The sequence below is a fragment of the Camelus dromedarius genome, chromosome 3 (assembly GCF_036321535.1).
Source record: "Camelus dromedarius isolate mCamDro1 chromosome 3, mCamDro1.pat, whole genome shotgun sequence".
Classification (NCBI taxonomy): Eukaryota; Metazoa; Chordata; class Mammalia; order Artiodactyla; family Camelidae; genus Camelus; species Camelus dromedarius.
The window spans coordinates 15,475,253-15,502,135 of record NC_087438.1 but is presented as its reverse complement, the minus strand read 5'-3'; the positions used below and the strand labels follow the sequence as shown (position 1 = coordinate 15,502,135).

Here is a 26,883-nt window from a genome sequence, read left to right as displayed (position 1 = left end):
GTTAGATTCCTTTATATGTTCTAAAGAGATACAGATAAAAAAGCAATCAACTCTATTTCAACTTCAGAGCTTGGTCAGAAAAACCTTTTGGAAGTTTTGAATACATTCTAAATTCAAAAAGGAATAATGCTCTTTATATGATTTGGCTAAAAATTATATACAGATTTCCAGGGTAAAAGAAAAATCAAGTTACTGTTCTTTCAAATTGCATGTTTATTTTGGTGTTTGTGTATGTCTATGTCTTAAATGTGTTTCTACACCTATTAAAACCTATTGCATTTTATTTTGGTGTGTGTGTGTTCTGTGTGTGTTATTAGACACCTATTTTACCTTATTTAAGAGCTATTTCCCTTAGTCATTTCCACATACCAGCACCTAACACAAAACCAGTCACAAGCATTAAATAAATATTTTTTTTGAGTGAATACTTAATTACAGTATGAAACTTTTGAATCTCTCTTCCATGAAATAAGACATTTATTCCTTGACTATAGTTAATGACAAAGAAAAATCTTAAGTGCAGCTATTGGCTTAAGGAAATATTTCAGTTCATATGTTTCTCTTAAGAATTGATGGCTTTATAACTCTTCTAGGCTTCAACACAAGTAGTGGGGGAGGGTTATATAATTAATCATAAGTGTTACATTTGTTTTTGTTTTTATATCATAGTAAATATAAAAATATACAGTTCATTAAAACAATCAGTGTCAGGACATTGGTACATTTTGCAGTAAATATAGATCAAAATTATAAAAAATATTTGGAATTTTATTCTTGAAAAATTGAATAGCTAAAAAAAAAAAAACCTAATTTTGTAGTACTGCATCAAAAATTCAAAGACATTGTTAGATGAAGCTGGTGACTCTTAGATATAGCTCATAAATGTAAGCAGCACTATTTAGCAAAAAAAGAAGCAGCCCAAATATTTCTCTAGGTGTGTCTATGCTCATAAAATGGTGTGTCTGAATTTTTGCCTTTTCTGATGTGCCCTTTTCCAGACTCTTTGTACATATCTGGACCCAATTTTGTTCTCTCTCCCAACTCTGTTGAATTTTCCTTTTATTGTGGCCATTTGTTTTTTTTTTTTTTCTGATTCTATTAGTATAATTCCTGACTCCAGCCTTCTGTCCTCAACCACAGCTTAGACTAAATAATTCCTACAAACACCCATTAGAATGAGCCATCTGTGCTTGAAATTTCACAATTAAGCTAAAAGGTACTGATCAAAACTGTCCTGAGTCATTTAAGGTGCAGTGCAAATGAGATATCTGCTAGTAGATATGATGTTCAAAAGATAGGGACAAAAGCAAGATGCAGAGGAATGTGGTGAAGTGACTGGTGAGTGGAGGAGAATGGGGAAGCAGCCATCAAAGGCAAACTTGATCTACTCGGTCCTTGTATCCAGAGCAAGACCAATTCTATGTGAAGCATTGCTGAGTGGTTACTTGTTCTGACTTTACTCTACATCATATTATTACATTGGCAGATGTAATTATTTTACTAAGTTGTTATTGAAGTCTATTTATTGGCTCAGTCGGGTTTTGTAAGGAAGAACACAGAGATGTGTCATCATGCTTTCGCTTTTCTTAAAACTGATGCAGGGAGTATCACAGTTTCTTTGAGGGTCAGAAGAGCCATAGATCAGATCCCTGAGAACCATTTTTCACTAGAGTTTCCAAAGATTTCTCATTGTAGACAAATTGGTACAAACATTTCTATAAACATATTTAGTAGCTCATATATCTAAATTGAAATAAACATTTTTAATATTTGACATGAGTGTCTGCCACAAGGAAGAATTTATGACTTTTAAAACTCTGATGAATAAAATTAGACTGAAAGAGGAAAGATTATTTCTTTCTCAGTACAAATGGATCTCTGGATCTAAGTGACAGTCTGCATATGACTGGGGAATGTGAGGAAAGTGACAGCAATGAAATAGGTTGCTTATTCCCGCTGCCATCCTAAAATCACCATCCACTCTACCGCCGTAGGGTTCTCTAAGGGGATTGTGTTGCATTCCAGGAAAAGTCATATTAAATGAACAAGACAGCTCATCACCGTGATTGATAACCACATCACCCTGGGCCTTGCCAAATATCTGTATGAGTAAACCCAGAAGCTATTTATCAATCACTAGATTTTTATTATTATTATTATTAAACAAAAAAAAATGGAATTACTAACACTCTCACAGGAGTCATTTCAAAACCTTGTGTATTTTTTATTTCCAAACTAGACTTCAGTTCTATAATCATTTTTATTTTTTGATGAAAATGGTATGAATTTAAATATGATTTAATTTACTTGAAATAATTTACCTGAAAGCAATTATATGGATTTAAAACTGAATGTCTTAAATCAGTTTGGCATAATAGTCAAGGGCAGCTAGTTTTTCCAGCATAGAGTTGGAACAAGTTCAAAAGAACTCAAATTAGTAGCCATCAATTAAGTGTAAATTTGGGATTTTCCCTAATTTTCCTCTCTCTTCTTTCCTTCCTTCCTTCCTTCCATCCTTTAAAGTTTTGATTTGATCTAGCCACACACTCTCACCTTGTTTCCAAATAATTAATAAGGTGCATTTAGCAAGGAGACTTAAGTAAGAATAGAAACCAACCATGGAGCATCGATTTGCTTGAAGAAAACTCTTACTGTCCCACACAGAGATAAACACAGCCACTTTGGCCGCATCCAAATATACACGACTTCATCCAAAGACTGACTTCTGACCCTTGTAGAGCCAGTGGCCTTGCAGAGAGTTATTTACTATGAAAAGTGGCCTCAGAAAAGTAGGTAAACATTCATTAATTGTGACTGTGTTTGTCTCACGAGCCACATCATTCACCTGCCCTCAGGGTTCGTCTAGGTAAGAAATGCTGATGGAATGAAGATTTTCTTTAATGTTGGGCAGAGGAAATAGCACTGCCCTGATAATGAAGTGTTTCAAGGCTTTCTGCCAGCTGTGATAGTACAGTAATAGACAACGTGACATGTAATTCGTTAACTATTTTCTGGCTCTTTTCCTCATTTTAAACAATGGTGGGTAAAAAGAGATTTTACCTTAAGTAACTTCTCACTCAAAAATCCTGAGTCTTTGATGGATGCAATGTTAATATTCTTGCTGAGTTTTCCAAAATTAGGGCTGAGCCTGCAAATTCCATATTTGTAAGTTAATTCTGTTTTCAATATAAAAGGGATCAAATACCGAAGGATGCATTTTTGGTAACTTTTAATCTTCTCCTAATTCTTTATCTCACATGTTATACTGACCTAAAATGAATGAGATCTTATGCTTAATATAGCACTGTACATTGCAGTTATGATATATGTAAGCAACTCAAGAGATGGCTGGTGGGTCTTTCTTTTGGAAAGGTGTTTTGGGTATACTGACATCAACTTTTGGTCTTAATTTCACCACTGATTGGAATGCTGGTCTGCATTCCATGCAGACATAATGTTTATCTAGTTTAGATAATATGGGCAACAGCTATGCCAATTGTAAAGAGACAGATTTTTCTCTCTTTCAACTTACTTTTTAATTTTGATATTTTTCTTTAATATAAAACTATATTACATTTATTTTTTACTTTAAATTTTCTATTTTTACTTTTTATTTTTTCTATATAGTGATAGTCATATTTATTTCATAAACTATACTTGATGATATCTTTATATTTTTGATACAGCCTTACAAAATAAGCTTTATTGAGCTAGTCTACTTTTCAAATATATAGGGATCACAGACAGTCTTGTAGTTTATGTATGTGCATCTCTGTTGCAAAAGCTACGTATGTCGGGTCACTCTACATGTATACTTGTGCTTTAACGGGTGTGGAACACATCCATATTTACCAATATGCAAATGAAAATAAACAAATATAAAACACATAATAATTGTTTATCCTTCTCCACTGAGTTTAAAATCCATTGTACCTTAGAATAGTGAAAACACATGAGAAATGCAATAATTGAAATCCTACCTTAACCAAATAATTAATTGAAAGTAAGAATGCAGGTCTTTTTACTCTTTTTATTTGCCGTTAACTATTATGCAAAATAATTGACTTTACACATTGATCCAAGAGTTGCTTTCATAAAAAAGTATTCAGCCATTTAAGTAACCATTAATTAAATATTTGTGGTGGATGCTGTGCTGGGTAGTGTGTTGCAATGGGAAGATTATTGAGGAAAATAAATCTTAACAATTAAAGGAAAGTAGTTATTTAGATTTTGAAATAGAAATACTCATGAGACACACACAAAGTATGAGTGCTTACCATAATTTTGCAAAGCAAAAACTAGAACGTTATGTCTGGAATTGGTTAATTTAAGAGTCAATCATTTAAACTCCCCTCCTGTATTTCCTGAAACATAGAATGAAGCTTTGAGATTTATATTTGTCTGGTCAAATATAGTTTGTATTATAAAAGGAAGTATCTTAGACGACACCTAATACTTTACTGCATTCCGTAGGCATTAAAGTCAATTCTTGCCGGTTATTGGTAAGTGATGTGCTAACAAAAGCAGCTCTGGGCTCTGATGCTAGAGGAAAAGGGTGTTAGGCAAAGGCACCTGTTCTTCATCATGTATATAGAGAAACAGTAGCATTACTTTTATGGATATGGGTTACTTCTTACAGGAGACAAAAAGGGGAAACAAAAAAACACATATACACGGTAATGTCCAGAATGCAAAAGAGCAGAAATATATGTCTTGCTGATTTTGTTCAGTATTCAGGACACTGATGACGTGTGTTATCAAGGCTGCACACATGTGAATATCCAGACTAGGAAGAGGCTTCTAAAATATTTTGTTTCACATTACTTCTGTGAGAGTAGCTTCAAGAGTCTAGCTTCCGAGCACATTACTGGTAATATTTTCCTTTCCAAAGATAAGCCCCAGAAAGGCGATGTTGGCCTGTCTGGTTACAGGTGCAGACAACTACAGCTTTACTAAAACTGGCCGTGACAGGGAGGGAAATGTGTTCACAGACTGGAGGGCTTCCTGATCGGAATTGCAATGTTCCTCTGCAGTGAGCCAGAAACCAGATCTCCCTGCTCCCATTTTGTTATGCTAAATTACGTTCATATTTAAAAGAAAAATATCCCTTACACATTTTTGGGTTCAGAAATGAAGACTGTAAGTACTTTCAATAATCCAATACTACTTTTTAGAAAATATGGTGTTATTTCTCTCTTTTTTATTAAAAAAAAATTTTGAGATAAAATATAAAAGTTGTTACATACAATGAGGCATATTGATCTTATATTTTCCTAATTAAAAATATATGGGTAGCACCCTAAATACATTTATTTTTCTATCAGATCAGATATAAATGAGATACATAGACATAGATACAATCAGATTTTTTTTTCTATTTTAAATCTTAGTACTTACTTTGAAATAAATGAATTATCTAACGTGCACCCATTTGCATATGCAAGGAGGTACAGTGTGCCCTTATTTATAATGGTGAAAACATGAAATAAATTAGATGACATTGATGATGGATTGCTTTTTTAAAAAACAGTGAGATAACTAATTTGATGAAATATTGTGTGTTTATTAACAGCATGTCATCCAATTATATTTAAAAGCCGAATGATTATCACTATATAGTATTATTTTCAAACATAGGTTACAATATATTATGAATAGTATGACCTCAATTTACTTAAATCTGTGTAGAAACAAGAAAACTTAAAAATATTATTGGAAATGGCTTCTAGATATTAAGGTAATGAGTGAATTTAATTTCTGTAATGATATATTACTCCTGTATTTATTTTTTATTTTTATATATTTGGGAGGGCTAATTAGGTTTATTTATTTATTTATTTATTTTTAGAGGAGGTCCTGGGAATTGAACTCAGGACCTTGTGTGTACTCAGAATGCACTATATTCCACTTGAGCTATATCCTCTGCCTACTTCTGTATTTCGATGAAACATTATACATTATTTTCTGGACTGAAGTGCTCCCCATCTCCTAGTGTTGTTAGTGAAGTATGTTATCAATGAACTAACACAAGAGGTGTGTGCAGTGAACTAGGAATTCCCTTCTTAAAGCTAGAAATCTAAGTCTCTATGTTTCATTTAAAGAAAAAAACATTTAATAATCTAAATTTTTATTAAACAAAATTATGGGAGGAAAAAGAAAGGAAAACATACGTCCTCCTTTTCTTTCTCAGATCCTCTACATGACTAGGTTGACATCAATTTAGAATTTAACCTTTGCGTGTATCGTAACCAAATATTTGCTTGTAGAACCCTGCCCCAGACCTGGCTAACATAGCCCTCTTATCAGACTCTCCTTAATGTGTCTGTTTTTTTATCTTATACCCTCAGGCTTTTTGTTTAGACTGAGTGCTCAATTAATTGGCTCATTAATTGGTGCTAATAAAAAAAAAAGCTGAAAGATAACCTGGGGCTAAGAGAAGAAAGACTGAATTTGAGGCAATCCCCACTTACGCTGTCTACTCCTCAGCACTGGTCCGAGAGTAGTTTTATTCCTCGCTCTTGTGCCTCACAGTATAGTTAATTACCTAGTACAAGTTCTGATGAAATTAATATTAAAGGACAGCCTCCTACAACCTGGTACTGCTTTTTCTACAACTCAAGAATTCATTTCTGAGTACCAGGAGTGACATTTAGCAGTGCCAGAGGGACCAGGGAGAGCAGAACGAGAGGGACATGGTGAAAAATCATGTTACACAAGACATGGTTGAAGAGTATGGAGTGTTCATTTGGAAGAAAAGAAGAAAGATAAGGAGGACATGACAGCTAACTGCCAGTACTTAAAGGTCATCATGTAAGCTACAGATCCTCGGTATCTCCAGCGAGGAAAATAGGGACAACTTGGTGAAAATCACAGGAAGGCAGTTTTTAAGTGTTCGGGGACGATCTTTCCAGCCATCGCAAGTGCCTGGTCTTTCCACTGATGATCATGCAGAGAGAGGGGGTTGCTTTATCAGCCATTTATTAACATCAGCGCATTGTCTGCCTGCCATCTTCTTATTAATCTGCCTGCCTGCTATCTTCAAGCTGGTGAGATAGAGCCAGTGAATTGGAGATTTAAAAAGTAGAGAGATAAAAGACTAGTTAATTTTGTTGTCATCATATGCTAAGATTTAGACAATTTCATTGTTGATAGCTAATGTTTTTTGTATTGTGACAGAAGAAATTCTTTTAACATTGTCTTCTCCAAATGTTGAAAGTTATTTTGTCTGTTGGTCAAAATAACATGAACAATTTGATTAAGGGTTGCAGCATGCTCTCAAGAAACTTGTTAAATGTGTAGCTTGAGGACCTTGGGGGAGATAAGAACCCACATTCTGACACCATTTATTTTTATTTTCATTTTTTTCTTCGTTAATACAACTCACAGTATTCCTGAGCAATTCCCAAAGCTTCTTTTTTAAAACCACGAGCCCATAAGTCGTAATTGTACCAGGCAAAATTGCCCTTCATCAAGTTCTCAATCTATCTTTTAAGTCAAATATGAGTCGAATTCATGCCGTAATATTCTGCATATTCTGGTGCTCCTGGACCACCATCTTCTGCTGTCTGCCCACTTTTCATTTGATCTCTCCTCTGTCTCCTCAGCTGGGTCATAAAAGAAATTCATGAGTAACCCCTTCTAGCTATAACTCACTCTCTCTTAGACTTTAATTCCTTTTTTATCTTTTAATCTGCACTATATTTTATGGCTGGCTTACAACTTGAAAGCTTTTTAAAAAATACTGTATGTGGGACACTCCATATAACAACATATTCACTGAAATAGTGAAAAGGAGTAATTTTAGTGTAATGGGAGAATCCTCATGGTAAATAATAGATTTATAAATGAATTAAAAGATACAGCTTTCATTTGGAAATAATGTCATAGTTAATTCTATTTTTGTAATCAAACATGTATTTTAAAGTAACATCAAATTTTTTCAACTTAAGTAATAGAAATGCCTCCAAGTTATAGACATATATTGTGCAGGTAGTGAGTTAAGCTCAATGCTCCGTAAAGCATGCATTAAAACTATAGTTTAGTGATATAAGGGTTTTTTATCTTTCATTTTATGTGTTACTCTGAAAAGTTCAAAGGGGTTAATAAACAGATCATTATCCTATACATTAATGATAATGCATATGTTATTTTTCTTTTTTGATAAGCTTTAAAACTCATGTCCAACTTTTAAAGTTTTTTTCTAAATGAAAACATACACCACCATACATCACCATGAGAAATATAACTATAACTTTTTCAAATTCAATCCTTAGGTTCCATTCTCAAGACAGAAACTTACATAAAGTGAAAATTTGATAGAAACTTAGGTGAAGTAAAGTTGATAAATCCATCAAAGTTTAACCTCATCAACTATGAATTCATTCAGGCTCTTTTGTCTAGAATTACAACATATGTTTGTATAGGGGAATCGAAAGGCATCTATTCCAAATCTCCCATTTTGTAGAAGAATAAAAACTGAGATCAAATTGTTTGCCTTATCCATTGTCATTTGTTCATCAATTGGGAGATGATTAGCAGGCAAATGAAATCTAGTAAAGTCTGAATTTTGTTTAGCTGCAGTACATTTCTTCCCTGATCAACTGGATGACAGTGGATCTAAAAGAACCAGCAGAACACAAGGAAGAGGGGCTCCTACCCTCTACACAGTTGGAAATCCAGTTTTAATTTATAGTTGGCTCTCAGAATCCACAGTTCCACCTTATCCACAGTTTCACATCCCTGAATTCAACCAATCTTGGATTGTGTAGAACTGCAGTATTAATTATTGAAAAAAATTTCCGTATAAGTGGACCTGCACAATTCAAAATCGTTGTTGAAGGGTCAACTGTGCTGTAGGTGTCCAAGTCTTTCAACCTTTTTTCAGGTTCAGACTTTCATAGTTGGAAGCAACCTGAAAAAAGAGATTTGCATCAACCAATTAAATTCCCTCAGAGAAGACAGGTAAACATGAGGAGCCCCTTTCAGGGGTGGTAGGGAAGGTCAGTCAATCAGAAGCAGTACGGGGAAGCTGAAGGCATGCCTAAAAGTGCTAGGAGGCTCAGGAGAAAGCAAGACTTCAATTAAGAAAAAGAGCTGATGAAAATTCCGTGCAAGTGTAACAATGAATGAGTTTGTCTGTAGTACTCCCAGCGGTAGACTGGATTATAAGAAGTGACTGGGAAGCAGGCAATAGTGGAAGAAACTAAAAGAAGGTGACTTACATATATATACTTTATATATACTTTGCAAACTCCTTATGGAATTCAGATACAGGTTTCCAGTTCTTGGATGAGAGGCTCAAAGTTATTACCCAAAAATGAATTGGCAGAGCTCTAATTTTTGTTGAACAGTGGATAAAATGTATTTCCTGGAGTGGAGGTTTGGAGAAATTGAAGAGTTAAGGTTTAGAATGAGAAAACGGATGGATATCAGATGATGAACAGTCTTGAAAGAACTCAGAGTGCATGTAGTGATTCATAACATATCACTGAAGGATTTGGACAGAGCCATAATACGTTCAAAATCCTGTCGCCAAGACTGACCTGCAGTAAAGGAAGAGTTATTTAGGTAAGAGGTAAGGTTGGATTCTGTTTCAACTTGTAGAACATGTTACTGGAATTAAAAGGAAACAAGGAAATCTCAGCCCATAATAAGCTTTATAGTTAAAGTTGAAGAATTTAAATAACAGTTTTGATGTGAGTCCTCCATGTGCCGGTTATTACGCTAAGCAATTTACATGCATTAACTCATAAATAAGTTCCCTGAGTTGCCTATTTATACTCCCATTTTTTTATTTGAAGTAACAGAGACTTAGACTATTTAAGTGACTTGCCAAAATTTTGTTAATTTGGAAGTAACAGAAAACCCCAATCCAACTTAAAGTATAAAATCTCACACAAAACTGGATGTATGGTCTCAAATCATCAAGATGCTTCGAGGCTGAGCTGTAATCCTTTCAGAGCAAGACTCCTCATGACCTTTCCTGAGATTCCTGTGTGTGGCCTCTCATGTGCCACGGTTTCCCATCATGTTTCCCCCAAGCTGTTGAAATAATTAGAGCAGTTCCAGCCATGTGTACACCAGTGTCCAGAGAAAAAGAAAAAAGAGAGCATTTCCTAGAAAGTCTTATCAAAAATCTCCTCTGGTTTTATTGGCTTGAAATGGGTTATATTTACATTCCTTAACCAACCATTATTAACCAGGGGACAAAAAAAAAGACTCAAGTTGGTGAGTTTAGACTTGAACCAAATGTCTCCATGGGAGTCAAGCTCCTCCTAACACACCCAGCAGTGTGAGGGAGACAGTGAAATACGAGGATGTGTAGGAACAGTGCTGCCCATTAGGTGGGATTAAAATTTGGGGGGATATAATTACATATCCACTAAAATTACATTATTATCCTTACAAAATTTAAATAATTTGCTAAAGATCATATATCCATCTAATTACAGAACTGGTTCTAGGATTCAATACTTCTGACTTCTAGTTTATATACCCACCAATACACATACCGCCCGCCCCCCCACATATATATACACATATATATGTAATTTGTAGTTTTCCTTTTACTAAAACTAGATTGATAGAGTTATAAATGGATATGTATATGTAGAGAGAGACAGAGACAGAGAGAGACAGAGAGAGTGGGCAGATAAATGGTTTGGATGGCTAGATAGGTAGATAAATCTTTGTTACTCTTAACATGGCAGAATCATCCGATCAAATAAAAACAAATCATTTTGGGTGTGTTGGGTGTTGTTTCAAATAAACTCTGATTAACTGGTCCTTAATACCTTGGCTAAATGCATCTGCATCAAAAGTGATTTCTTTATCCTTTGAAATATGATGCTACAAGCCGAAATACAAAGCTACTGAATTATAGCTGAGAGCCACTGAGTGAATGAATTCCAAACTCACATTTCATCATGATTTTTATGAAATTTCTTGACAACATCTGTGAAAATAATTTCTAAATTGCGTTAAGTATGAAAGAGGCACTCTTGTACCATCACTTGAAGTCAGGGTTCAGTATGTGTTACCGGGAGCAGGCATTAGCATTTGTATTGGTGTTCACAGTCTAAAATTCTTGGCACACAACAGAGAGATAAAGTGCTCATAAAAATGGATTCACTTATCCATCAAAGCACATTTGAATCACAAGGTGTAAATATATATAGTCTAAAATATTTAGGACATATCTAGGAGGAAAGTTTTATAACCTTAGAGTACTTTTGGATCATTGACTGAATAACAAATTATAAGTTGATGTCACAGCATTACGTGTGCCAGGGAAGATTGTGAGGCCAGGCTGAACAGAGTCAGCTTTGAGGGCAGAGAAAAACCAATTGCCTGTTCTGATCCTAGAAGTACAGTTCAAGAGGGAATAACTTCTACTCTGGACGACTTTTAATGGCATACATATTTTCTAATCCTTAGAAGTTTTAATTATTTCAGGCAGATTTGAAAAGTATGTAACTCTTCTTTCTTGGGTGTCTCATAAAGTACTCCAATATCGTCACAGTCTGCTTGTTTGCATTTTAATGTATTTTAAACACACATCTCAAAGTCACATTTCTCTAACACATAGGAGTTAAAATCCAGATCAGTATTTGAATATTAAGGTATGGGACTTGAAGATAGAAATCATACTAGTGTTACACATTAAGAGTTTCTCACCCTAGGGGAATAAACAGTGAGTACGTATTATTTATTTTACACACACTCAAATAGCACATGCTATGTGGAAAACCTTATTCTATTTCTGTATTAATTTTAACTCATTTAATACTGATAGAAAATAGGTACTATTTTTTTTTCACTTCTTTTGAATATGAGGAAACTGAAACAGAGGTTAAGTAATTTGCTCAAAGTCACACAGTTAGCGAGTGGTCGATCTAGGATTCAAGCGTGGGCACCATGACTCCCGAGATGAAGATGGCGAACAGGATGGCAAGCGACGTAGTCTCTCCTCACTGGAGAAATCTGCTAGAGAAGTTGTGCAGGACTGGGCTCCTCCACCAGGGCTGCTCATTGGAGCCATTTTCAGATAAAGCATTTCTGAAATCTGCCACACCTAAAAACAATTCAATCAGACTTTAGGACGGACCCCAAAAATCCATGTTCCTAATAATCCTTGTAAATATCTCTATATTCCCTCCTGGTTGCAGATACAGAGGACGGAGGAGCCATTTACAACTTTAAGCAGCAAATATAAGAGAATCCACAGACAGAAGCTAAGAGCCAAGTGTTCACAAGCAGTGCAGTGAAATGTAATGTAAAATTGATTAAAGACCCAGTTCCTTTAAAGACTGAGCGTACCTGCTGTGCATCTGTGCTAAATTTTACTTTGTAATTAAGCTCCCTTTTAGCAGAACTCATGTTTCAACGTCTTATAGTATCCTATGGCTTTATGGCACGTCACGCGTGTGCACACACACTCATTTACTCCCTCTACCCGGCTTGATTCTGAAAATCAGTTTTACATTCTCTGCTGCTTAATGTCTTCTTTATGTTGTAAAATGTACATTTATTGTTCAATCCTGTTTGAACACAAATTTGAGTATACTTATAATTCTATAACTTCTAAACTCGAATTGTTATAATTTCTTGGTTACAATGCAGTGTATACATAAGGCAAAGACAAAGAGAAAATGATATGCTACATTAAATTTTTATTTCTCATCGTGTTATGAATCAGTCCTGACAAGGGTTAACATTATTCAGAGAATGAATTTATCTTGACTTCCCTTAGGTTTGTGCCCCATATTGTGACTAAATCTTGCTTATGTGATTTTTTTAAAAATGCATTACCATTCATTTTTGATTCTGCTTTCTTAAATGTGAACAGTGATGTACATTAGAACTTCCAGACAAGTTACACTCCCAATTTACTGTTTAAAAAAGACTCTAAAGGCCATAATGAGGTGTGAGGTTGCCCATTTAGAATATTGTGTGTTTAGTGTTTGTGTTTTTGTGTGTACATGTGAGTATTATAAGTATTCACCAATAAATATCTATTTGGGACTTACTTCTACAGATGTGAGATGTACAAAGAACGAATGTGGAAAGGCTGCTGATGTAAAACACTTTGTAGTCCATGAGAAGAACACATGATGTATAGAGTTTCAAAAAAATTAAAATGTGCTGAGGCTGGTGGGAGGACAGAGAAGTGGACAAATTATTTCTGCTCGGGAGCAGAAAAATAAGGATTCACAGAAGTGGCAGTGGAGCTGGGAAATCAGAAGTGAGTAGGGTTTCCCCACATGGTGGAAGCAAATGGCCTACAGGTAGCAGGCTCACCAGAGAGGGAGTGCAGAGGTGTGAAAGCCTCAAATAAACAATGAATGAGTATGTACCGTCACTCCACAGGGTCTCGGCCGCGCAGCTGGAAGTTAATCTGGGAAGGATAATGAAACTCATTCATGTCATGCTATTCATAGCACATCAGTGAATTTAGATACTGTTTCTTTCAACAGGAATAGAAACTCATTAGAAGTGCTTTTTTTTTTTCCTAATCCTAACTTTTTTTTTTTAATGAATGAGAGTAACATGATGATCTTGTGTTATGGGACAACGACTCTGACAGTCCCGTGTAAAAGATACTGGACAAGGAAGCAATAAGATGTTTTTGAACCTTGCACTTGAGAGTGAGGATCCAAACCAGTTGAGACAGCTGCAGGGGTAACGAAAAAGCAAAGAATATATTCAAAGAATATATTCAATGAATAGAATGTTCTTACACATCTGGGAAATATATATATATATATGCCATAAATTCAATATAATCCACTTATATTTTCAATGTATTTTAGTAGATTTCCTTATTTAATACCTAAATGCAAAAAAAAATACATAGAATAGAAGCCTGTCATGCTGGAAGTGGTGTTTGACAGAATAAATTATTATGTAGTGTATTGTTTTTTATTGTATGTTGAGAGCAGTACCTGGTGTTTAGTGGGGACCACTGAACATTTTTTGATTGAAAGAAGGAATGAATTGCCCACTTTAGCTGAAATCATGAGACAGTTGGGCTCAGTTCCACTCCTGCCTCTCTACTATTTCGTACGAGAATGCCTTTCAGTGTCAGTAAGAATGACTTTAATATCATTGGGCCTCAATTCTTCGATTGTGAAATGCAGACACTGTGAAATCTCAGACTATTTTTGAAATTTATCTCCATTGATAATATTCATTTTAATGAAATCAAATAAAGCATAAATAACTATTACACTTTGCACATGCAAGCAGAAGTACCCCTTGCGTGGTTGCATTATGAAAGACAGCTGGCTTGCCAACTCTAGGCTCCAGAATCCACATGCTCATTGTGTAGAATTTAAGAAGAAGAGATAATTAAACCTCCTAATCTCATCAAACACGGTTGTAAAATACCATTTTTAAGGTAGGTATACACACATGCAGATATAGGTAAACAAATACACATAAAGGAACACCACTTACAGTGACCACAAAATTAAAAACTTATCTTTAATAAGCTAAGTCAATGTAAGCTAGTGAAGATACTTCCAATAGATGGATACAAACTACAAAAGCAGAACAGGTTAAGAAGGCGAATATAGCTTACATACACTCCCCCCATACACAAAATAAAAATGATAAATAAACACAGGGGGAGTTCACTCCTAATATGAAAAGATAAACACAGGAACGATGAAGACTGGTGAGAATGCTGGAAAATACGCTGGGCTGGTAAGAATGTAAACTGAGGCAGTGTTTTGGCCTCAATATCTATCAACATGTTGAATTCATACGTTTTAGACCCAGCGATCCCAATGGTAAGAATTCACTAACTGCAAAATTGTTTGTAATAGGAAAAAAAAATCTCACAAAATTGTCTAAATGGAGTGCCCACCAAATGGAGAGTGTTTAAAAGTGAGGGTGATGTGCTTATTACTTTAATAATGGTTATATGCTTTTGTAACATGTCTGCCCAGTATGTTACTTACTGAGGAAAGTAAGGTTCAAGAACACGTGAGTAGTTTCATCTCCTTCATGTAAATAAAAATTGAAAAAATAGGTTAGTAGTTTAAGTAGATAGATAGTTATAATGAGATGAATAGTTGCTGGAAGGGTAGCTAAATTCTGGAATATTCCTGAAAGAGGTTCTAAAATGGTGTCTCCTCCATGACCTCTCTTTTTCATCATGTTTCAGTCTACAGTGAGGGGGCCCCTGAGGTCCCTCTCAACACTCAGCAAGCCCCCTGCCTCAGGACATCTTTGTACCTAGAACTGCCTTGGCACATGGCCTGAGTTTTCAAAAAAAAAAAAAAGAAAGAAAAAGAAAAACTCACTTTATTTAGGTCTCCACATAAATGAGATTTCCTAAAGTTTGCTTTTCCTGATCGCCATATGAAACAGCCCCTCATCTTTCCCTCTCTACTTCCTTACACTGCTTCAGTGTATTTCTTAGCACTCACCATAATGAGATATCATAGCTCTCTACATTTATATCTACATCTGTATCTTTGTCTTTATAGCTATATAGCTCTCTACAACTACATCTATATATTTGTTTATTTTAAAATCTGCTTCTCTTACCATTCCCCTCTAGATAGAATTCTTGAGGACTTGGGTGGGTCCCTCAATTTTTTCTACTGTGTTTTCCTAGCACCCTGAGCAGTGTGCCTGGCATGTCATAGGAAACCAGTGAATATTTGTTAAAAGAATAACTAACTGAATGGATGAATACATGCTAGTAACTTTGAGAGAAGTCCCTAGAAACCGTCACACTGCTCTGTGTGTTTGTGTATGGGTTATGCCTGATCAAAGTCGACATGTGTATGAATTCTCAAATCAGAAATACTAAATCAAATGCTATGCCTTTTATTGGTGTTTTCAAGAAAAATGGTTAAAGAATATTGACTAATTTAATTCATGTGGGCAATGTATTCTTAACAAGTTTTTTATTCAGAATTTTATGGTGGTATAAAGGTTTATTGGAGTTAGTTTTTCAAATATATTTTAGTATATACATTTGTGTATACTAAACTGATATCTAATTTGGTTCTTATCTGAACTCTAACTCACAGCTATCTAGGTGTTTTAATGAAAACCTTATTTAGTTTGTGGTTTATATCGCATGGGCTTCTCCTAATGCCTGTTCTTCATTCATGAGGATTATATAACTCTCAATGAGTGATCTACTTTTCTCTTCCTTGACCACTTAAAATTTAGAATTGAACTATTACTATCAAATAATTGTTTTAATATTAGCTTTAACTGTTACTTAAAATTACACTAATTAATTTACTGCTGATCAGAGCAGTGTTACGTGGAAAGTTGACGTGATCCAATTCTCTCGATTGCACATTCTGAACTTCATCTCCAGCTGACTGTAAAGGAATGGTTTCCCTGCGAGTTACAATCTCTCTGATCATCAACGTTTAGAATGATTCCATTGTCACCTGGATTTGAGTGATAGGAGAACAAACTCCAGGATGACTGCTACACACAAGAACACCACTCCTGTTTTTGTGGATGTCACTGACTATGTTATTTCCTTGTTTCACACTAAACATGCTCCCAACCACAACCTCCTGCTCCTACCTCTTGGGTACTTCATGTTTAGTAGTGTCAGGAACTGGTGCGCTCTGCAAGCACTGAGGAAGGAGGTCTTTGGAGATGTATCTGCTTCAGGAAATCATTGAGTCTTCTTAATGAAGAGATTATGAAATCTCTCTTTTGCATTAGTTTGGTGAAAGCCATGGAACAGCCAGCAAAAAAGCTGATGTAATAATGTTTAACTGCATTTTTGTAAACATCTATAGAGGTAGCTCTAAGTACTCGTGGATAACTTACACTGGAATCTGCTTTTTCACTAAACCATAGTTAATCTCTACTGTAGCTGAGCAGATGACCATTTTTGATACTATATATGATACTGCGGTTAAAACAAGTGCCATTATTTTGGTTACCCAGTTGAGTTGGATCATTTACAGTTGGACAAAGTGAAATTGAATTATGCATATTTGCTGCTTTTATAACTTATGGGAATACTTCTCAATTCACTCCTTTAACATTTGGGCTTAAAAGTGATTAACAAAAATTTAATATACATTTGGAAGACAATATTTTTCTGCCTTCTTAATGAAGGTTCATATTAATATTAACAACAAAAATGTAAAAGAAAAGATACTATCTGATTCATCTTTCTATTTTGCATTGAGCCTATGGTGACAGATAAAAGTTTATGAAATTTGTTACTACATATTTTCTAGAAGATAAACATTTTCTTCAAAGATATCCCCAAAGTAAAACAATCTACAGATTTTTCAACTGCAATATTTGTGTCTAGAATTGGGCATTATTGAGTGTTTGTAGACTTTACATATGTGTGATGAAGTGATAACGAAGATTCAGGTGAGTGATTTTTCTGGGGGGAAAAATTGCTACTCAGAAGATGAAAGGAAAGAAGGGAATTTACTCTTGCAACTGTTCATGCCTACAGCATTAAGGAGGACATGGTTTTGAGGAATCTTTAATACATGTCCCTGATGCCTATCAGTGCCTATTTGTCAGTTACTAGTGATGATGCAAATATTTTGATGACAATAATGATGATGATGGATGATGGTGGGTGCCTCAGTTATCACTCTTGCCCTCTTAGAAATGTTTGCCTGCTTTCCTTCTAGTAGTTTACTTTCCTGGGAAAGGCTGTTGTAATAAACCACATGTTTCATCTGTTGATACAGCTAGAATTCACCAGTGCATCCTAAGATAAAGCATTTGTCATCTGCCGAAAATTATGATTTTGTACTTTTTTCACCTTCTAACACTTCAGTTAACAAAAAAGTAGAGGTGGAGATGATTCATTTTCTTACCTTTTAGAGCAAACCTAATACTGAGCTTGTTCCCAGTTTGCACTGACTTAAGAGAAAAGCCTGAATGAGAAACTGAATGGAATGGAAACTCTGCTTTCTCAAAAGTAAGCAGTTATACTGAATGCCTCCCGGAGGTGAAGGGCGTTCTGGCCACTGTAGAAGCTTGGATGTACATATCACTCCCTTTATGATCAGCAGGCGTTTCCTTCCTTCATCAGCGACTTATTATTTTATTTATACTAAATTTGATACTTTTGACTTTGCTTTGTTCGCAACTCAGAATAGTAACATTGTATGGACATTAAGAAGAGATACCCAAAAAGTTCTTAGCAAAAACTTTAACTATGACTATGAATATATAAGACAAAAATACTGAAAAAAATCTCCCATCATATTCTCTTAGAACATAAGTAATATGGCCAAGTATCAAAAAATGAGAAAAGCTACAGATAATTTGGATTGCCTTTAAAGTTTTCCTATGTCAGTGAACACTTAGGTTAATTCAGTCTGGAGGCATAAAGATACTTCTCTTGCTAGAACTGCAATTATTTTCCGTTTCTCTTTTTCTCAACTATTCCATCCTAATTAAAGGCTTCCTAAGCTAGTATGTAATTGTTGATTTTTAAATTGCAATTGCAAATTACTTACACCCTTTAAAGTTCAGTAAGCCTTTAAACCTTTTAGCTTTTCTATTGATACTCAATCATGCAGTTAAAGCATCTGCAATAAGCAGATGAGCTAATGTAAGCAGTGTCAAGTTTTCTTTGGTGTCCAAATCAATAAAGCTATTGTGATGACTCTCAAGTCAATAATCTAGCTACTGGAAATGGACCCAGCTTTTTTTTTTTTTAATGTTTTTTTATTGGGGGGGTGGGTAATTAGGTTTATTTAGTTATTTAATAAAGGTACTGGGAAATAAACCCAGGAACTCATGCTATACCCTCCCCATGGACCCAGCTTTTAAAAAGATATTAAAATTATGCATCATTTGCATTAATAGCTAATATTGTTGCCCAACATTTTGGTTATAATCTTTAAGTTATTCTCAGTGACATCATATACCCACAGAATTAACTAATGCCAAATTCCAAAGGAAAATGGAGTCCAGAAGATAAAAGACATGACCTTGAGCTCTGTAAAACAGAGATGCTAGAGTCATATTGTCTTATTTTCCAGGTGCATATGTGCTCCAGGTCAAGGCAACGGATGCAGATGACCCAACATATGGAAACAGTGCCAGAGTCGTTTACAGCATTCTTCAGGGACAACCTTATTTCTCTATTGATCCCAAGACAGGTAACTTTTTTATTAGAGACAACATTATCACCTCCCCTTCAAATATTTAAATGTTAATTACATCTTGGCATGGGAAGTTGCCTATTCTAACACTGCAATAAAGATTCAGTGTGCTGCCGCCCATGAAGCAAAGGAAGATGGGACCTTACCTTGCTGCTGCAGAACTAAGTCCTTTGGACTGAAATTGGTATAAATATAAATTTTTTCACCTGTATGTGCAAAGTCTGAATTTGTTATTTAGGAATTTTCTGTATGATTTACTTTAAATTTTCAGAAGTCCAGGCATATTCGTTTTTTGTTTCTTCTGGCTAAAATTGCTTTTTATTTGGGTTGTTCTTGGTCGGGTTCACTAATATTCAGTTTGGGGCCTTATCAACCCAATATTATGGAACTTCTCTTCTTATCTTCATCAAGGGTTCTGGATGGTGAGTTTGGATAAATACAGACTTATACTTCCAGTAGGGGAAAGAAGAGGGCTGACAAACTTTAAATACCAAGATCACTCATTCTTCTGGTCTGTGTTTTTGAAGCCAGACTCATTTTTAAGTCAAACCATTTAAATTCCAGTTTTCAAAGCCCAGTATATATGTCCCATATAGAATCTAAGGAAGGCAGGAGAACCCGCAGGAAGAGTTTGTATTCCCTTTAAAATGAAATAAAGCACCCCCTGTTTCTAGAGAATCTGTTTTTGAATGAGGAGAGTTTTTAAGGAGATCCAGTCAAGCTGACCAGTGATCAAAGCAGGTGTTCCATGTCACAGTAAAAGCAGAAACTCCGTGATGACAGTTGTTTTATCAACTCTTATATAACGCATTACAGTATATTGCATATTGAATTCAACTTTATTTATTACATTAGTTTAAAGTAAACTAAGTTATTATTAAAATTTGCAAATAGATCTTTAAAGAACTACATCAATTTAAGAGGTATTTGCTTCCTACACTATACGTGCAAATGGGTTAAACATTTAAAAATTTATACTTCCTCCAAAGTGTGTGCTAAAATCTGGAATACCAATTAGATATAGGTTAATTAATAATTAACCATGGATTGATGTTGCCTGTAAACAAAAGGTCAATTAAGTGGAAATAAAGAACCTGCAAACTTTCTGTCAAGTGAATCTGCCATTCTTTCCTCACTTCTCACCCTCTTCATCAAGCCATCAAAATGTTAAGGGAATGAGGCTGGGAATTGCTTCCTTTTGTAAACCTAAAAAAGAGAAGGTTGTAGTAAGGACGTTCCCTTTAAGAAGGGAACGTCAGTGCTGAAGAAAGTCCAGAAAAGTTTAGGACAAAGAAGCTCTTTTGGTTTGGAAATAGGCTCAGAGACCAAAAGCCAGAGTGTCGAATGTTAAGAGTGTGTGATGGGGAAATTACACCTAAAATGTAAATTATTTTCAAGAAGTAGGCAGTGAAGATAAGAGAAGAGAATGTTTGGCAATACAAGTTTTAAGGAAGTTTTGTGGTGGTGGTGGTTTACCTTTGAGAAAATCATATATTTGTGGAAAAAGGGAAAAAATTGCTGATAAAAATTTGGGGAAGTTATTCAATTAAGTTTATGATCATACAAAGCTGCAGAGGGATTAAGAAGGTTTGGACAATAGACCAAATGTTTAAACAAATGCTGAAGAGATTATCTACATCCTTTTATTAGATGGGGACATTATGGGTTATTTTTCTGGTACAATTCTATTTTCCAAATTGATGAAATAGTTCTCTTAGATCACTTCAGCCTCAGAGGAGCATTTCTCACAGGGAGGATGGGAGAAAAAGAAAGGAAGGTGTGTAGAGATGGGTGAGGAAAGAGGCTTGGTATTAGAATATACTTACTGAGTTGCAGTAATTAACTCTTTAGAGTAAATGAGTTTATACTCAGAATAAATGTGGCAGAAGAAAGATCAGATATTTATTATTGGCAAAATAACTACAGATGGAGACAATATCTAACTTAAAAAAAGCAAGATAAAGATCACATAAAGATGAATTTCAGCATAAAGCATGGGTGCAAAATACAATTGCTTTGGCCAAATGAATGCTGGACAGACAGCAGTTATAAGAATCAAACACTCGCTCTTCCCTTGACTAATTTGTTCATCACAAACTTTAGATGAATCCTAATGCCTTTAGAAAGTACCGTCTTCCAGAAAAGTGTGTATATTCATAATATGGCTTTTATAATTGTGCATTTATATTTTTTATATAATGTTTATTATTTAGAACTGAAGATGAAACAATTCTGGCATAAACTATGGAATGGATTTTTTGAAGCATTGATTTTCACTGGAGACAGAAGTCTTGATACTAACAACGCCCCAGACCGCTAGACAGGAAAAGAGTGGATGATGAGGGACTTCATTAATACGATGAGAACTAGTTCTTCATGCACAGAAACCATTAAGAAGATGTTTTGTCAAATTTATCACCTTGCGGTAGAGAAAAGTAAATCAAAAATCAAGGATAATTGCAATTTCTCAGAAATAGCCTCCATTTGTTCCAGCCATATAGCTTCCTTTCATGATTCCTTTTGCTATTATTAAATAAAACGCATGAAAAACTAATATTATCTGAAATTTTCCACATTTGAGTGTGGAATAGAGTTTAAAATAATTTCTAAAGGAAGAGTCTCATCAAAACTTCTGGTGTCTAAATATTTATGAAGAAATAAATATCATCATTTATTATTAATTTAGAATGAGATATTAAAATGTTATTATTGGTATTGCTGTTTGACAAGCAGTCTTAGCATCTCTATCCGAGGTATCAACACAGCAAGTTTATTTATAAGCGATATAAATTGATGAATTCTATGGCATAAGCCCTAAAATAATAGTTCTCTTTAAAGTTGGCTAATATGGCAATTATTTGGCTTAACTAAGAGATTAATTATTGTGAATTAAAATTTGCAATCATTCATGTATATGCTTCAAATAATTATTAAATGGTATTTTAAAAACCCAGAAATGTAGGTAGATTTATAAAACATTAAATAAAATTTATCCTTATTATACTGAATGTTTATAAAATATTAAAATGTCTAATTAGCATATTATTATATTATATATACTTTACACTTAATGTTTGTTATATATTAGGAAAGCATTTATAATCTATAAAATGTTAAATCATAGGCATTGTAATATTTTATTTGATACATGAAATTGAGGTGATTAAGTATTTCCATAGCATTGCTAATAGAATTATTCCATTTAGGAAAACAAACATTACTATATATGATTGATCTCATGACTTGATTTACATTTAAAATTCCTTTAAAGTATTTGAATTTTTCTCTAAATGATTCAAAATCCAGTCTGAGTTGGATAAGTAAAAAGTGCTATTTTGTGCATCACGTGGTGATAATATGTTGATTTTTTCTAAATAATCAGAGCTCTACCTGAGAAAGCATTATAATACTATTTTAGCTCAACATTTTAAAGAATCTACAAACGTTAAATTATTCTATCATGATAAAATATACATAACAGAAATGTTACTACTTTAACCATTTTAAAGTGTATTATTTGATGACATTATGTGTGTCCATATTGTGTAACCATCACCACCATCCATCTCCAGAACTTTTGCATCCATGACTTTTTATTTATATGCATTGTCAAAAATGCATATTTTTATTTTTCTGTATTTTCTGTTTTTCATCTTCTGTGTTTACCTGTGCATTTATAGAACTGATATGCAAACAACTGAGTGAGAATGAGTCGCATGCATGAGCTCCTTTCTTTTTTTCCCTTATATTCATTAGTCTGATATTTCATGTTCTATGATTCTGACCTAGCTTCTGTTTGGGAAATCTGATAAAAGTTACTGGAAGAACTGACACTTTCTCAAGCTTTCTGAACCTCACTGAATTCAGTTACACCTTTTATTTAAAGATTATAATCTTCAAGCTTATATCCTAAGTAAAACCCCCTCCACTATGATACTTACTCTTTTCAGCTTTAAAAAAATGTGTTAGTGTTTTAAAACTCCAGAGTAAAATTAAAGCATGGGTCAATCTTTGTATTTTGAGCTAATTCTTTATATAAACTACTATGTAAATATGTTTTATGGCCTGAACACGCTTTTCATATTAATTCAGAGTAAAGTCTTCAGAGTAAAAGATTCAAGACACTTCAGTCAATGCTGGTGAGAGAAAGACTGATCCTCTTTTATGTTCAAGAGTGAAATAAGAGTACTTGCCTTCACAAAGTAATCACTCTTTTAATACTTTTTGCATTAAGAACAGGACTGATTGTGGATATAGCAAGGGCAGGAAAAGCAGTGGATGCTAGTAAATACAAGGAAGGAATGACAAATGAGTCTGGGAAACAATTAAGATTAAACAACACACGTTGTTCCCTACTTTGAAATATTTAACACATGTAGTAAAATTACGTGTCTAAACGTGTTCTGGAGACAATGGTTTCCTTGTACTCTGCCTTGTCACGGTTCATGAGAACTCTGTGTGAACTTCACCTGCCTTATTTTAGAAACCACAGAATGCAAACATCAGCAGAGAGAACTGAGAATATCTGGGCTCAAAAGGAAAATACTCCAGGGGGACGTGGTACATGCCCTTAGGAAGCTGCAGAGCTGTCGTGTAGAAGACGAACTAGCCATGCTTTGTGCTACCTGAGAGGAAGAGGGCTATCAGTGGCTGATAGGAGTTACAGGAAGAAAGAATTTTGGTTTCATTCAAAACAAACAAACAAAAAAGATGTTAATGCTTGTCCATAAATGAGAAGGGCGCCTCCTGAGATTGTGAGCTTCACATTACTGGAAGTGTTACAGTAGACGATGAGCGATGAGCCCGTGGTGCTGGATTTGAGAATTAATTCCTTTGATGCATATTTATTTTTAACCAATGGCCTGACAGGTGCTGTGCTACCAGGATACTGAGATGAATCAAGTCCATCCTCAAATAGATCCTCTTCTATATGGGGGAGGAGATCAGGTCCTCAGAAGATTACATTTGGGTTTTCTAGGATACAGTTCTGATACGTAGTGTGACCTCTGGGTGCTAGATGTAGACTGATGAGAGGGGAAACTTTCTGAGGAAAAAACTTTGGGGGAAGTGACTTCCAAATTCTAAAGAATAATTAAGGTGTGTTATAGGTGCAAAGTTGGACCATACAGTCTTTAAATTGTCTTCCTACTGCAGATAACCTGGTAATTCTTCTTGTCCTCAAAATGCATTATTGGCAACAATTTTTTTTAATTATACACCTTATCAGTGTAATCATGGGCACCATATTTTTGTTAATATTGTTTAAGAATGTACTAGCTTAAAAAAAATCCATTACAGAAGCAAGAGGAAACTAATTCAGTATGGAATTTCAGATAGAGTGACCGGTAGTCCTGCGAAGATGGCTTTGACAACAGATGTGAGGGAGGTGGAGTAGCTGTTCATGGTTACATCTCAGAAAGAACAATTCTGGCGGAGGGAAGAGAGGGTGAAAGGCTCTGGTGAACAAGGGAGGGAGTTGTGGAAGATCAGATGGCCACGTGGGAAGGTGGAGATTATGTGAGGTCTTTCATCTGAGTGGTCTGGACAGTCTCTGAGGATTTCAGACTAGAGGGACTCTGTCACCCGCTTCATGCTAAGACCTCACTGCTGTGGCTGCTTTTTTGAGAAACAAACAGGTCTCTTCTGGACTCTAATCTTCAGTGAATGAAGAATGTAGCCATTCATCCGTTGGTCATTTTCTTTCTATATCTATCTATCAATCTATCTTTCTATCTATCCATCCATCTATCCATCCATCTATCTGACTAGTCTCAAACTAATAGTTAGCATTTTACCAGCTTTATGGAGATATAATTGGCTTATAGCATTGTGTAAGTAAGGTATATAACACGTTGATTTGATACACTTATATATTGCAAAGTGATCACCACCACAGTATTAGCTAACACCTCCATCATGTCTCATAATTATCATTTCCTTCCCGTGATAAGAACCTTTAAGAGCTACTCTCTTAGCACCTTTCCAGTATATAATAATACAGTGATATTAACTATAATCACCACGCTATACATTAGATCCCCAGAACTCATCCATCTTATCACTGTAAGTTTGTGCCTTTTGAGCAGCATGTCCCCATCTCCCCCACCCCACAGCGCCTGGTAACGACTATTCTACTCTGTTTCTGTAAGTTCAGCTGTTTCAGAATCCACATATGAATGATATTATACAGTATTTGTCTTTCTCTGTCTTACTTCATTTAGCATAATGTTCATCCATGTTGTTGCAAATGGAAAGAATTTTTTTTCATTTTCATGAATGAATTACTAAATTATATTCCATTATATCACATCTTCTTTATCCAATCATCCATTGATGGACACTTAGGTTGTTTCCATACCTTGGCTATTGTGAATAATGCTGCAATGAACACGGAAGTGCAGATATCTCTTCAAGATCTTATTTTTACTTCCTCTGGATATGTACTCAGAAGTGAAATTGTTAAATCATATTTTTTTCTATTTTTACTTGCTTAAGGAACCTCCATACTATTTTCCATAGTGGTTATATCTGTCAATTTACATCCCTACCGACAGTGCACAAGTGTTCTCTTTTCTCCACATCCTGGCCAATATTTGTCATCTCTCACTCTCGACTTTTTGATAACAGCCATTCTAACAACCAAAAGGTGACAAACTGTGGTTTTGATGTATGTACACTTCCCTGGTAATTATTGAGGTCAAGCACCTTTTCATGTAACTGTTGGACATTTGTATGACTTCTTTGGAAAAATTTCTATTCAGTTCCTCTGCCCATTTTTAAATCAGATATTTTGTTGTTGAGTTTCATGAGTTCTTTTATGTTATGGATATGGATTCCTTATCAGATAGAAGATTTGCAAATATTTTATCCCATTCCATAGGCTGCTCTTCATTTTTGTGGATTATTCCTTTTGCTATGCAGAAGCCTTTCAGTTGGATGTAGTTCTACTTGTGGATTTTTCAAGATGCCTTCACAGAGGGTTTGCTTATCTTTGAAAACCACTATCTCACTTCTGTCACTCTCTGTGTTCTTATTTGATACATCCCTCCAGACAGTGGAGTGCTGCAGCCACATTAGCCTCCGAAGGCTCTTCTTTTATGCTTTGGACAAGCAGTGCCTTCCTTCTTTCCCTCCCCAAGATTCTCCACTCTGTGTTCTTGCCACGTTGGCCTCTTCCACTTCTCTGAGGCTGCAGCTCCAAAGTCCTTCCTCAGAGAAGACATTTCTGATACTACCTTCAGAAGCACTTGATTTCATTTTCCTCATAACACTAATCACCACCTGAAATTAGCTTAATTATTTAAGTGCTTCTTTATGGCCTCCTCACCACTCCACATGAGCACATACCCGTTAAATGCGCATCCCATGAAAGAACCTTGTACAGAGACTCTTATCAATTATCATCCCACGTGGAAACAGGTGATACCCAGTCGGGCAATTTGAGATTAGTTTAATAAAAGGACTCTTTATTAAAATGTGTGCAGATTGTAGGGAAGCCAGAAGGGATAGGGCAGACTCTGGAGAAGAAATAAGAAATGGCTGCAGTTACCATGCTGGGATTGGAGGAAGGAGATGGGATAGAGACACAGGCAGAGAACATGGCAGGAGAGACTGTGGGATGTGGAGGATCCATGGAAAGAAAAACTCAACTTCATTATTCTTACACCATCCAATCTCCTGCCCATTGGCATAAGGCAACTGGAAGCCAGAGAGCAGAGAGAAGTCTAGAAAAGTATAGAAAGTGGAC

The 26,883-nt window shown here is 35.1% G+C and overlaps 1 protein-coding gene across 1 annotated transcript in view; it reads left to right on the top strand.

The window, feature by feature from the left end:
- CDH12 (cadherin 12) overlaps positions 1 to 26,883 on the top strand; it is a 236,830-nt gene that overhangs the window by 129,763 nt on the left and 80,184 nt on the right. Inside the window, exon 3 of the mRNA XM_010991419.3 lies at positions 19,014 to 19,133. Coding sequence (XP_010989721.1) covers positions 19,014 to 19,133 — 120 coding nt within the window. The remainder of the gene's footprint in view (positions 1 to 19,013; positions 19,134 to 26,883) is intronic.